Source organism: Molothrus ater, chromosome 6, assembly GCF_012460135.2.
Source record: "Molothrus ater isolate BHLD 08-10-18 breed brown headed cowbird chromosome 6, BPBGC_Mater_1.1, whole genome shotgun sequence".
Taxonomy (NCBI): Eukaryota; Metazoa; Chordata; class Aves; order Passeriformes; family Icteridae; genus Molothrus; species Molothrus ater.
The window spans coordinates 59,187,958-59,202,120 of NC_050483.2; the positions used below are offsets into that span (position 1 = coordinate 59,187,958).

The window sequence follows — 14,163 nt, forward strand, 5'->3', positions numbered from 1 at the left end:
GCATGGGTGGCCAAGGGGACTCCCCTGAGGGGCAGGAAAGATTCAGAGGCACAGGAACACCCCAGCCCAAACCATCATCACTGAAACTCCTGGGTGATGCTCTTAAATCATTTAAAATCAGTCAGACCTGCATGGGTCCATTAAACTGCCAATTACACCCCAAAATAGGTGTTTGGACACCTGCTAGAGCCTCTGACCCCAACCAGGGCAAGTGTGGAGACCTTCCAGGGTTCAGGTTTTCCTTGGATCTGCAGTTGTAGGGGTTTCCACCTTCCACATCCAACACCTACACAAGTCAGGCTAGTGGCATTTGAGTTTTTACTCCATGGAACACAGCACTGCAGTGGCCACAGCTGGAGCCCAGGGGTAGCTCCTGCTCTGAGGAAACCACATTTTCCAGTTCTTTCTCCCTCTTCTGAACTATTTCACAGCTCTCAGCAGGACTTGGCATGATCCACATCACTGGAACCAAGTAAGGAAGAGGCTTCTTTAGCTCCTGCCTGGTGAAGGCCAAATATTAACTAAAAAACAGCACAGAGGGGAGTGTGAACAGCTCAGGGTGAGCAGTTTGATCTGTTTCACCTCTGCAATTAACCCCCAATTAATGACTGACCCCTGTTTTATCACTTTCCCTCAGATAATCACATCCTCCAGTGTTCTAAAGAATCAAACCACCCCTCACCTTGCCCACTGCAGAATCCCACAGGACTGAGAGGTTCCTCCAAGATACAGAGGAGGGGCCACCTGATCGCCCCACACCCCCAGCAGAATCCCTGTCCCATCAAAGACCCTCCCACACTTGTTCCCAACAAAGCACAAGGTAACAGAGCATCCAAACCCTGTCCCAGAACTCCTTCCACCCCAGATCCCATCCAGGGGGTGGAGTTGGGGCAGATGGACACACTCTGCTCACCACTGGCTTTGTCACATCCAGTGTTTCCAGCTGTTCCCCCCCAGCACTCCCTGATCCTTCCCAAAGACAACACATGGCACAGAACCACAATTTACATGGCACTTTAATAGGGATTTCTTGTCTTTTTTAAAACCTGGTGCCTCATCCTCTGCCCAAAAACAAGCACAGTGGGTGCAGCCTGATGCTCATTTTGGGGAGGGGAAAGGTGGAAACCTCACCTGAGTCATCCAAACTCACTTGAAAGAAGAGAGCAGGAACACCTTGAATAATAGCATCCCTTTATTTGCTGACACCATTACAAAAACTGATTACATTAGCAACCAAAAAAAAAAAGAAAAAAAAAAAAGGAGTGTTTACTTGAGGTTGAAGTCAGAGGCAGCTAATCCCAAAAATGTAATTAAGTAAAACAGTGTACAACATCAGTATTAAAATGTCATTTCCCATCGGTGACTTTACCACGTTGGAGTTTTCTGAACAAGTTTCATTGAGCAAAATAAGATATAAGATTATGTGTTTACTGTCTCTCCAGGAATGTAAAGGTCTAATTATCCAAACAGGTTTGTTTTTATTATAAAACTAAACTCTGGAGGTGTCTACAGAGTTGGGGTTTTTTCTTTAAATCAGTAGTCTAACAAGGATTAGAAAAGACAAAACTCTGTTCAGTGTTTCTGACGAAGTAGAAAGGGTGAAAACATAAATAAGGCTTTAATTTGGCAAAATATAATACAATGCCTTCTGCTATCCTCAAATGAACAATTCCCCCATGATTTCACTCTGCAAGAGAAACACAAAGCACCAGGTCAGAGGAGCAGCCTCCCAAGGAGAATTACAATAATTCCATAATTCCAGCACCTTGCCTGCATTTCCTTGGTGTCAGCCCATGAAGCCCAAGGGAACGAGCCTGGGTGGTGGAGGCTGAGCAGGAGCAGCCTCTCAGAGCAGCCAAGGTGCAGCAGCATCTCCCTCCCTCCCTCCCTCCCTCCTGGACACCCAGGTACCCTCTGCCAGCTCTGCTGCCCCTGCTTTGCAAAGGCAGGAGCACAAAAAGCTCCTGAATCAGGAATACAACAAATCCATCCTCAGCAGATGAAAGGGAGCTCTGACACTCCTCATTGAGTGCTGCAGTTCCCAGTTCAGGCCCAAATCTGCATCAGTTTCCTTAAAAAGTTCAGTGTCTTGAGCTTATCCAACCTTCAGCTGACTCTGGGTTATTTAACTTTATCTACAGCTCCTGAAAGGTGCCTGTGCTCAGCTGGGGGGGCTGGGCTCTTTCTCCAGCAGCACTGACACAACCAGAGCACACAGCCTCAAGCTGCACCAAGGGAAATACAGGTTGGATAGCAGGGAAAAGGTTTTACAGCAAGGGTGATAAAGTTCTGGAATGTTCTGCCCAGGGAGGTGGTGGAGTCCCCATCCCTGGGTGTGTTTAACAAAGCCTGGATGTGGCACTGGGTGCCAGGGTTGAGCTGTTGGGGCTGTGTTGGACTGGATGATCTTGAAGGTCTCTCCCAACCCAGTGATTCTGTGAATTCTGTGATTCACCAGGTTTCCAAGCTGGCTGAATATTTAAATTAAAGCTTTGTCCATGTGTCTGTAACTGTTCAAGAGCTCATGGCAGGCTGGTGTTCAGCCACTCCCAGCCACTGCTGTGGGTTATTCCACATCCTCCATCCCAAAGCAATCAGAGCATGGGAGTGCACACAGTTTGCTGGTGGAGCAAACAGAGAGGAAAAAAGGCTCTGGGAGAACAAAACTTGGGGCATCCTGCTGCAGGAAGCAGCAGGGAGGGGTGGAATTACCTCCCTACATGAGGGACAGAAGATCAGTCTCAACTAATTGACAGGTGCATCCAGACAGGAACAAATCCAGTGCCTACCAGGAGCTGTTTATGATTTGCATGTTTGGAATTTGGATGAGTATTAGGAAAAGATTCTTCACTGAAAGTGTTACCAGGGTCAGGAATTAGAACAGGGCAGTGATGGAATCTCCATCCCTGCATGTGGCACTTGGGGACATGGTCAGTGCTGGCCTTGGCAGAACTGGGGAAAGGCTGGACTCAGTCTCAGAAGGCTTTTCCAACCTTAATAATTCACTGACTGTACAAAGTCTCATATTCTGACATGAGAGTTGTTAATCTGAACAAAGCCCCACCATAACACACCAGTGTCCCTCCCAGGAGCTGAACTGGGGGGTCACTGTCCACACCCACCTGGCTGTAGTGTCCTCATCCCTTTGACAGCATTTGGCTTACTGACATGAGCAGCTTCTTGAGGTGACCCACATCCTGGGTGAGATTCACCACCACATTTCTCCTTTTATCACTCAATTCCTGGAAGAAGGGAAAAAAAAAAAAGGAAATCATTAAAAACTCATTTACAATCTAATTACCAAGAAAGCCCAGAATTAGATCCTCTGTATAAAATTACAACTTGTGGTGCAGAGGAGAACAATTCTTGTCAGTCAGAGGGTTATGGCCATGTTTAAGAGAACATGGTTCAAAGTCAAGGAGCCCTTTCCTGTTCCAGGGAATCACCTGCACATCCAGCTCCTAGCACCCCTGCCTGGGACTCCAGCCCTCCCTGCTTCCAGGAATTGTGCAGGTATCCACAGCTGATCCAGCCTCAAAGGTTATTTCCCCACCAGCCTGGCTGAACACCCACAAATGTGGTTTATAACACAGGCCAGGGTGCACAGGTGATGCCTCAGGTTTTAACTTTTCTATTTTTCAGGTTCTGTGCTGCTTTAGTGGGTGGGTCTGGGCTCCATGTCAGGGCATGCTGAGCTCTGAGCACAGAGCAGGGAGACAAAACAATTCCTGCTCCAGCTGGGCACCAAGGACAAATGATCCAAACCTCAGCCCAAGAGCACAAACCCCGTGGGCTGGAGAGAGAAAAACAAGCAGGGTGGGACTGCAGGGGCTAAAGCTGGAATGGGACAATGAACTGCAAGGTGCAAATGGAGCAGAACTGATCCCAGGGAGAGACCCCGTGCCCGGCCGTGCATTTTGGGGCCATTTTGGTTCATCTTGGGTGCAGCCCTGGCTGGGCTCTGGTGCTGCCCAAGGTGGATGCATGGAGGAGATGCTTTGAATCAATCCCTGCTTTATTCTTTAGCCCTGTCCAGTCTCTGTTCTAGCTCAGCCTCCTCAAGGCATCACAGGCACCATCCTGGCCCCAGAGCTGGAACTGCCAAACTCCTGCACCACCAAGGACTGGGTGTGACTGAGGAGCTGAGGGCTGTGTCCTCAGCAGAACCCAACACCCCAGCCCAAGGCAGCTTCAGCTGTGAACCAGCATTTGGAACAGCTGCCTGGAGATCCACAGCCATCCCATGGATTCACCCTCTGCCCCAAACCCCTGGGAAATTCCCACTTGCCAGCAACAGCTGGACTCAAATGAAGGCTTCACACAACAGTCCAAGCACCAGAAAACACAGAGGAAAGGAAAAATGAAAGCTACCATACCATGAGCTAGAAAGCTTCCTGTGCTGAAATGAAAATGCTGAGCTTGTGTTTTGAAACAAAAATAAAAGCTTTTTTTTTTTCTAAGAATCTGACAGTTTTGAATGAGGAAGTGTCACAGCTGAAGATGGACTCTCCTCCTCTTGCCTCCCTCCCTGTCAGCCTGGGCTAACAGTGCTGTGTAATCCCTGTTTTATTATATATTTATTGATTAATTAACCCCTGGTTTATTACATTTATTGATTAACTCCTCCAGAGATGCACAGAGCACTCCACACCCAACACCCCCACCTTACTGCTCCTTATTCAGCTCAGAACACAAACATGCAGATCACCTGCAGGAGAGCTTTTCCTTGAAATTTAACAGCTAAAAATCAGCAACTGTGCCATGGTGTCAGCACTGCAGAAGCACCAATTCTCCACAGGGGCACAGAGGTGTTTGCAGGCTCTCAGCATCCGTCAGCCCCACTCTGGGGTTACCCACAGAATGAGACTGATGCATAATGTGGGTGCAAATCTCTCCCCAGAGCTCCAGGGAAATTAGAGGGAGTTCAGAGAGGGCCATTTTCCCTGCTCCCATTTGGCTGGAAATGCAAAATGAGCAGTAAATCAAACTCAAGCACCTGCACCATCACAGGAAGGACTCTGGGCTCAGACAAGAGAACAAAACAATCACAGCAAAGCTCCTACTCCTGTGCAACTGGTAAACATTGTTCTACTGTAAAAAATCATTGGGATCTGTATTAGGGTAGCCTTGACCTGTTTTACCCTTATTAAAGTAGAAAATCAGGTCTGTCAAGGCTGAGACTTGGTTTAGCAGCCTCACCCAGACTGATGGAAGTGGAAAGGTAAAGGCAATTAGCAGCCAATAGATGAATTAATCCAGCTCTGAGCAGCACTGAGGCTGCCTGGGCAGCAGCACAGAACCAGCAGGAGCAAGGAAGGAGCCCCCAGTGCCCTCCCAGCACCTCTCTGGGAACAGCTCCTCCCTCCCTCCCTCATTACTGCATCTCCCTTCTGTTCTGTGACCTCACTAAGGGCAGACAGTGCTCACTCATGAATCACAGACACATCCCCAATCCTCCTGGGGCCAATCCTGACCAGATCCCAATGGATTTGGGCTCAGCACCGTCCTCCTGCAGCTCCTGCTAACCCAGGGGTGCACAGCTGCCTCACACTGCTGAGCCCCAGCCCTGTGCTCTCCATGACCTGGGGGAAAGAGGGGACATTTAGGTCAGATAAACAGAATAAATCCTTCCCTGTGAGGGTGGGCAGGCCCTGGCACAGGGTGCCCAGAGCAGCTGGGGCTGCCCCTGGATCCCTGGAAGTGCCCAAGGCCAGGTTGGGCAGGGTTTGGAGCAGCCTGGGACAGTGGAAGGTGTCCCCACCCTCAGCAGGGGCTGGAACTGGATGGTCCTTAAGGCCCCTTCCAACCCCAATCATTCTGGGATTCTGTGATCCACTTCTTTGGGAGATGAGGATGAAGAGAGGAAGAGGAGGGCAGTGGGGAAGCCCCTGTGATTTCAGACCCAGCAGATACAAGAGGAGCTGAACAGTCTGGACAGATTCCCCTGGGCTGTTTCACACATTTGGCATTCCCTGTTTGCAGTGATGGACTGCTCTGCACTGAGATTTGGGGGGAAAAGCACATTAGATTGCACATAAGCCTCAAAATAAGCTCAGTGCCTAAGCAAGCTGCTGAATATAAATGACTTCCTTAAAGCACACTAAAAGCCCCCTTTAGTCATCAGCTGGTCCCATAAGTGACAAAGCAGCTGATTAGAAACCCCAAATGGTCTATTTTTAAATAGAAAGCAAAGGAGTCTAAAGAAAACACTCTGAGTTGTGTTTGAAGGTTTATGCAAGTATCATTTCTCAATTTTTGTGGGTTGGTTCCAGCACCCAGAAGGAACAAATATGTTCATTTTCGAGCATGTGTTTTCAGGTCCTTAGTAAAAAAAAAAAAAAAAAAAAAAAAAGAGGCACTGTTGCTAGGTGGAAGTGGCTGGAAGAGTTTCTTTTTTGATCTCAGAGCTATTTTCAGCTGGGTTTTTAGGCTTCTGGGGAGACAGTTTCCTTTTCTCCCCTCAAAAAGAGGAAAAAAAAAGGCAGCAGAAAAGATAATGTTCTAATTCCAGCCTCTGCCAATGGCTACCTGTCAAAAGTGCTGCTTAGACAATTAATGTATTTGTACTAATGAAGGCTTAATTGCAGGTTTATTAGGACTGTTTTTCCACACTCCTCTTTAGAATAAAGCCATGGATATTCTGGCAGAAACCTGGGCTCCACGAGGTGCAGCAGGAGCAGAGCAATGAGAGAGCCACAGGGGTTTTGTGAGGTAAGGCAATTAAACCAAACAAGCACATTTGGGCCACCACAGGGCACATCTGGTGACAGCCCAGCTCAGGAGGGCTGCCCAGAGCCACCAGCCACAAATGCCATGGCTGATGGCACTGGTGTCACTGCTGATGGCTCTGATGGACCCATGGATAAGCCATGAAGGCACAGCACAGAGAGCTGGGCAGTGGTTTGGAGGGGGCTTTTCTCCAGCTGCTGCAGACAGGGACACAGCTCCTGACTGGCACTGATGCCTCAGGTTTGAGCTTTTCTGTTTTTCACATTCTGGGCTGCTTTAGTGTGTGGGTCTGGGCTCCATGTCAGGGGATGCTGAGCTCTGTGCACAGAGCAGGGAGACAAAACAATTCCTGCTCCAGCTGGGCACCAAGGACAAATGATCCAAACCTCAGCCCCAAGAACATAAATAAAATGGACTGAAGAGAGAAAAACAAGCAGGGTGGGACTGCATGGGCTAAAGCTGGAATTGGACAATGAACTGCAAGATGCAAATGGAGCAGAACTTATCAAAGTGAAAGACCCTGTGATTGGTTGTCCATTTTGGGACCATTTTGGTTCATCTTGGGTGCAGCCCTGGCTGGGCTCTTGTGCTGCCCAAGGTGGATCCATTGAGCCCTCCTAATAAATCCCTACTTTACTTTTTAGCCCTGTCCAGTCTCTGTTCTAGGTCAGCCTTCCCAAGGCATCAGCACCAGAAGCCCCTGCCCTCCCCTGGGAGCACAGGGAGGGCTCAGCAGCTCTCCCATCCTGCAGGAATCAGCTCCCACCAGGGCTGGCACACCTGAAATCTCCTCCCAGGCCCAGCTGCATCTCTGGCTCAGCCACAGCGAGCCCAGCCCAGGGGTCCATCAGCATCCATGAGTGATGAGCCTGGAAAAGCCATTTCATTCCTGCTAATGACTGCAAAGGCTTTCCTGCAGCTCTCCTCAGAGGACCCTGAGCTGCCTCTCACAGCTGATGAAGCCATTTAGGTTCATCAGCTGAAAGGAGCTGATATAAATTATTTGTGCTATCAGCAAGTGCTCCTCTGCCCCTCAAATGACAGCAGGTCCTTCCACTCAGAAGAAAATGGGGAATGAGCTCCATTGACACCACTGAGCTGGGAGAGAATCTCCTTCAGCCTTCCCAAATACCCTCTGGAAAGCTGTTCCAGGGCTGGTGTGAAAGCTGCTTTTGCCAGAGATGGAAAAAGCCAGTGACAAAGCCCCAGCCCCTGTGCAGGTGATGTCTTTAGGGCAATGCTCTGAGGACCAGATCCATACCCAGCTGTGCTCACAGCAACCCACAGGCTCAGGGGAGCCACCTGCCCCCAATTCCTGACCCTAAAGCTGGAATGTCACTGCTGGAGGATACAGGAACACCAGCAGCCTGCAGAGTCACCCACCCACAGCACTCAGGGCTGAAGCTCAGCTTAGCAACATCTTGCTGCTGGGCCACATCAAGGTCAACACAAATTCCAGCTGAAATCAAGTTCTGGCTCTTGGCCACAGCTTCAGAGGAGCAGAAGGAACCATGTTCTGGCAAGAGAATCTCTGAGTGTTACACGTTGTGCAAGACTGCCTTTCTTTGGCATTACTGATGTCACAAGGGCCAACCCAACAATGTTTTCAGCCCACTTAGTCATCAGCAGAGTTATTTTTGCCTTCCCTTTTTCCTTCTTGAAGGGACAAGTCTGGGGATCTCCCCACTTTTGCCCAAACCAAACAAAAAACCCACCAAAAACCCAGAATCCCTCCCCTTCCTCATTGCAAATCTGAGGCACAGGAAGGAGGTCACGATCCAGACAGCAGCAAAATTCCCAGTGAATCCTTGACACCCTGACAAGCTGTAGCACTGGATAAAGCCCCAATCACCCAAACATCCTGTTCCTCTGCTGGGCCTCACTTCCCAAAGGTGCCACTTTGAGATTTGAGTGGCCCCTGAGCAGGAGGTCCAGGAATCACTCACCGAGTCTGTGCAAACGTCGCTGTTTTCAATAACATTGGCATCCCCAAAAACCTTCCCAATTTCTCTCTCCAGAGCTGCCAAAGACTCCTGGGCCTGTAAGGGAAAGACAGGATAAAAATAAAGACATATTAAAAAAAAAAAAAGAAAGGAAGAAACAGACAAGGCACAACAATTAGCAAAGCCCCATCTCCCTGAGAACACCAGAGACACAGGAAATCTTTAGCTCTGTCTAAGGATTTCTGTTTTATGCCAGATTTGCAGGAAAGATTTCTGTTTTATGCTAGATTATGCCAGAAATCCGTTTTATGCCAGATTTGCTCCAGGGACCAACCCATTTGCCAAGACTGACATGTCTCCTCACAATCAGCATGTTGCATGTCAGCCTGTCTGCATCTGAGAGCAATCCTACAGGGAAGCTTCAATAGTCTCACATCAGGTTATCAGGTAAAAATCATGCAGTAAATTTCACAAGAGCAGGAGTGCAGGTCTCCAAAATCCTAACCCCAGCTCTGTATTTATGTAGGATACACCATGAACCATGGACATCAGAACAGCTGGCTTTGCATGTCAACACCCAACACAACTATCCAAAAATGTTTTCAATTCTTTATTACAGCAGGTTTCCTTTAGCTTCTCACCTCCTCCAGTGCTTTTGTGATCATCTATCCCTGTCCAGGACAAAAGATGCTCCCCCAACAGCAATTCCTACTCCAACCCTGGAAGAACTCAGCCCAGTTTGATACTATCCTGGAGGAACAAGGTGTTGCAGAGCCTGGAGCCAGAGCCCAGCCACCCCACAGGCTATTCCTGCCTCCATTTACCAATTCTCCCATGACACCTTTGTTTCTGGAGTGACAGACAGCACTGAGACCTCTCATGCTTCAAGATTTTCCACTCCAACCCATCTTGTCATTGAGGAAAAGCACAGGAAACCCAGCTGTTTGTCCCATCACACTTGCACAGATCTAACTTTTAGGATTTGCAGTTTCCTGGCTTACAGTGGATATGTCACCACGTGCAAAAGGGCAGATGCTTTGTAAAGCAGCTTGCAACCCTCTGCCATTGAGACTGGATTTAAAAACCTGTAGTGTGGGTGGAAGGCTGCGGGATGGGCTTTTTGTTAGGCTGGAGTTTCTTTTAAATAAAGAATTGTCAGCCCCAGATCACCATTTGTGTCTACTGGCATAAAATTACCATGAACAGGGGATTTAGCTAAAGCTAAATTGCTTTTAGCTGCAATTTTATCCTTTTATTTTATCATTTCATTTTAGCTGCAGTTTCATGCATTTCTGACATGCAGGTAGAGCTCTTACAGTTCCAGTCAGTGGAGCAAGACACCCCACCAGCTCAAATCAAGTTCCTTCAAATCATCATTTCCAGCACAGCAAAACTCCAGACACTGAGGGGTTCTGCAAACATTTATATGTGCAACTGCCAAGGGTCTCTGCTTACCTTGGGCAAGTCACCAGCTACTTTTTCTCTCTCGTTTTGATCAACTTTGAGTTTTGATAGTGTTTCATTTAGCTGTGTTTTCAGCTGCAAAAGAGTAAGCAAGCAAATCAGTTCCACTCCCACACACACAGATCTCCTCTGTCTGTCCCAGGGATTAACCCAGTGCACATGGACTGCAAAGGGAGTCAGATTTACTAACAATTACTGCACACAGGGGATTAGTGGACATGTATGATGAGGTTTACCAGGACAGTCAAGGAAGAGAGACTCCATCTGTAAAGATAAAGGTAAAGAATGGAAACTGCAGAAGACAAAAATGTGGTTGGCATTGGCTTCCTTACGAGTGGTTTCAACTTTGCAACTCCATTCCAGGAGGAGCATCAGCCTCTCCAGCATCCTTATCAAGGGAGTCAGCCCAGACTCCAACTTAATTCACAGCAAATATGCAAAAATGAAGATTGTCATCTTGCTAGAGCAGGCTAAACAGTCTCTCTACTGCTGAATAAACTAAAAAGCTCTACTTATCATCTTAATAAAGCACCACTTACTACAACTATGTTGACTTAACCAGTCTGTTAATGGCACATCAAGGCATGAATCACTGACAGGGGGATATTAACTTGTCGATTGTGTTTAGATTCAATTCAAAATAGTGAAACTATTTCAGTCAAGAGGGATGAATACTTTGTACTGGCTGCAGTCAGTACTTAAACTGCAGCCTTTCCAAAGGATACACAGTTTTTTAAAGGATATTTTGATTGCTCTACAATACAGCACACAGAACCAGCCAGAGCACTTGAGGCTTGAGCCTCAAACAGAAGTGCTAACAAGGAGCTCGAGTGCCAATTTTGTTGGATTTGTGCCTCTGAAGTGTGCTGTGCTAATGTTCACTACTCCTGCTGTCAATCTTCCTGGAAACCAGCAGGAGATTAAAGGAGGGAACAATGGGCTACTCAGAGCCCTGAATTTTTACTGACTCCAAACCTACACATTGTGTTTGTCTCGCCCTTGGAAGGCTTCCCCCTTTGGAGCACCTGGGCTGGTGAATGCTGGGCTTACACATTTTCAGGAAGCTCCTCTTGCTTACCTTTTAAATAGTGGGGAACCCATTCTGAAACCCCACAATTTCTAATTCCTCAGCCTCCTGCAGAAGCCACTCACACACACCCAGGACAGCATGGAGGTGGTTGTTTAGCACATCCTCCCACTCCCACCAGCACAGCACCATCACATTGCACTCAAGCTGCCCTAGCAGGGAGCTCAGCTTTTTAAGCTTTTGTTGTGCACAGACATAATAAACTGTTGCCTCAAAGAGGTTGGTGTTTACTGATTAACTCCCAGACATGCATTCAATTCTCATTTTCTTTGCTTTCAGAATGAGAGGCTTTGCTTGCTGAGGCTAGTGTACCATTAACTTCAGCACATTGTTACTGTGGTGGTGGTGATTTTTTTCTATTTTTCAGCTATTTCAGCCCAGTTCCATCAGTGGCAGTAGCCTGGTTGTCCCATCAACCCACAGACACGGTGACAGGGACAACCCTCCCTAATTCTGGCTCAAAAGCAGGAAAGCACTGGCCAAACACAAGCACAGGAAGACTCTGACTGCTCCTGCAGCCTTAAAAAACAGGTCACTGAAACAAGTGAGAAGGGAAAGGGCTCAAAATGGAAAACCATGCATCCTTAGGTCTATCCTGTTAATCCAAGTCCTTCTTGAGAAAGCTGCTATAGGAGCATTATTGGCTGGAAGCATTTTTAGCCAAACAGGCTGTAACACATGCAAGCACCAAGCCAGCACAGCCATTCAGCCACAGCAGGGTGTCAGCAGCTGAATGGCTGAATACTCTGAATTCATCCAACTTTGGGTCGGCCAATTTCTGCTCATACAGAGCAGGATGGAAAAGGCTCTGCACAGTCAGAGCAGGGATAGCACTGCTGCATCCTCAAAAGCTTTGGGGGGAAAAAAAAATCTACCAGAGGAGAATAATCCTCCAGTCAAACTGATGAGAGCACTACTTTTGTTGCTCCAAGGACATTACATTTGCTGCTGCATATGCCTACACTGCAAATCTTCTCAAGAAGTTTCAGGAATGAAAGTCTTACAGACTTTGGGAAAAAGTCTTAAGAACCAGACATGCTATTGTTAGGAGCAGAGAAAAGAGACAAATTGTAAAAGTCAGACTACATAAATGATTTCAATGGACAAAAATATCAGGCTGAAGAGGTTAGCAGAACAGACAGGATTTGAAATAAGTCTCCGCTTCAGACGTATGCTGGGAGCCTCGTTTGTGCCCAACAAGCTTCTTACCAAATTTAACTCTTCATTCTGTCTTACTGCTTCAGAATATGAATCATCAAGTTTTTTCTGCAATTCAGTCAAGAGATCTTTGAGCTGAAATGAAGTTTAGAGTTTTTAGGATTTGTCTCCTTAGTATGCCCGTTCTCTTCTGCTCAGTTATTAGTGTGCTGCTCTAGCCTAAGGTCACAAGCACACAAACTCCTCAGCCACAGGGGCTAAGCACTAGGTTAGTTTGCCAGGCAACTGGTAACCAAAAGAAAAAAAAAATAAAATACAGCTTGGACAATTGTGTTTACCTCTCTGACTTCTGAAACATAAGTGGATCGTTCTATTTCTGCCTTTTCTAGTTCACTTTCCAAATGTTCTCTCTCTTTTTTAAGCTAGAAACAGAAAAACAGAGTTAAATCAGATGTTTCCAGTGTTTTCTTGCAGTATCATTTGCTTGATTATTGGCTTGATTATTTGCTTATAATTGGCTGTAAATTTCTATGAAATATTCCATGATGTTTTGAGAGCATTTCAAGCCCAGCGATTGCACAGATTTAAACATCAGATTGCAGATTTAAACATCAAAAATAAGATAAAAAAAGAGAAAGAATCAAGCCCATGATTGTCAACAAGCAGTGAACTGCTCAGTCTCCCAAGAAAGAGCCCCAGTGGGTGAGTACAGAAGTAAAAACCAGAACAACTTTCCAGCTTCTCTGCCTTTTAAAAACGCTCGCCCAAAGGCTCAGGTTAAACTGCAGCACAGGCTGGGAGAAGTTCAGATTTACAGCACAAGCCTAAACTGTGTTTCAACAACATAAAGCTTCAAAGACAAGAAGAAAAAACCACCTGCACCTACAGTTTCAACTTCTTTGTTTTCTTCCTTTAACCTCTCCACCTCGTGCTGCAAAGAAGTGACCACGGAACGCATCTGCAGTTTGGGGGAAAAATAAAAGTATTTAGTTGGGCTGGTCTGAGACAAACTCTGCATAAATACACAAGGTTGTAGAAATGATCTGTAATATTTTATCCTAAATATCTAAATATTTTATCCTAAAAATATTAGGGATGAAATCAGAGTGGCTGAATAAAATAAGATGCTCACTCAAATAATTCAATTTACTGAGTCTACACCATTCCTATCAATCCCAGCCCAAGTTCTTTGACATACTTAGGAGCCCACATGGCTGAAAGATTTGGAATTGAAGCACTAATCCAGTTGTCCATTAGCCATGGTAAGGAAAATATCCTTCCCAGACTGGGAGTATTCACCATCCATGTACCCAAACCCAGCATTTTCAGCCTTATTTGGGGCTGTGTAAGTGCAGCAGATGGCAGCACATCTATAGCTCCAGATCTGACAGCCTTTATAAGCCCCTCAAACAAGATGTTTAGAAATCATCTGTTTGCTGCCAGGCTCACACAGTGGCACTCAAATTTACTAAGCACAGATACTTTGGAAATTACTTTTTTAAAAAAGCTGTTTGACCTACTTTAATTCTAGATTAGAAAATAAACATAAAAGCCCTTTTTCTTCCCACTTTTGCTATCAACAGAGCCTTCCTAAAAGGAAAGCTTTGCAGGCAATTTCAAGTGTAATTAGTTGACCATAATGGATTGAGCAGCACTTTAACAGCTTTCAGGAAACTGTTATGATTCTATGATACTTCAATTTTAGCACAAAGAGTCCATATCTGCTCACAAACATATTTAGAAAAAAACCTATGTGCTCAATAAAAACAGGGCCCAAGTCAC

General features: G+C 46.5%; 1 protein-coding gene across 13 annotated transcripts in view; it reads right to left on the bottom strand.

Moving 5' to 3' along the window:
* Positions 1–998: 998 nt before the first annotated feature.
* The window catches only part of KTN1 (kinectin 1), a 79,334-nt gene continuing 66,169 nt past the window's right edge, over positions 999–14,163 (bottom strand). For 8 of the 13 annotated variants that reach the window (XM_036384197.2, XM_036384191.2, XM_054515185.1 and 5 more), the window contains 7 exons: positions 13,268–13,339; positions 12,720–12,803; positions 12,433–12,516; positions 10,128–10,211; positions 8,676–8,768; positions 3,123–3,242; positions 999–1,687 (listed from right to left, as the gene is read on the bottom strand). In XM_036384197.2, coding sequence (XP_036240090.1) covers positions 3,138–3,242; positions 8,676–8,768; positions 10,128–10,211; positions 12,433–12,516; positions 12,720–12,803; positions 13,268–13,339 — 522 coding nt within the window. In that variant the 3' untranslated portion in view covers positions 999–1,687; positions 3,123–3,137. The remainder of the gene's footprint in view (positions 1,688–3,122; positions 3,243–8,675; positions 8,769–10,127; positions 10,212–12,432; positions 12,517–12,719; positions 12,804–13,267; positions 13,340–14,163) is intronic. The other 5 variants (XM_054515186.1, XM_036384199.2, XM_054515183.1 and 2 more) reach the window with 1 other exon arrangement.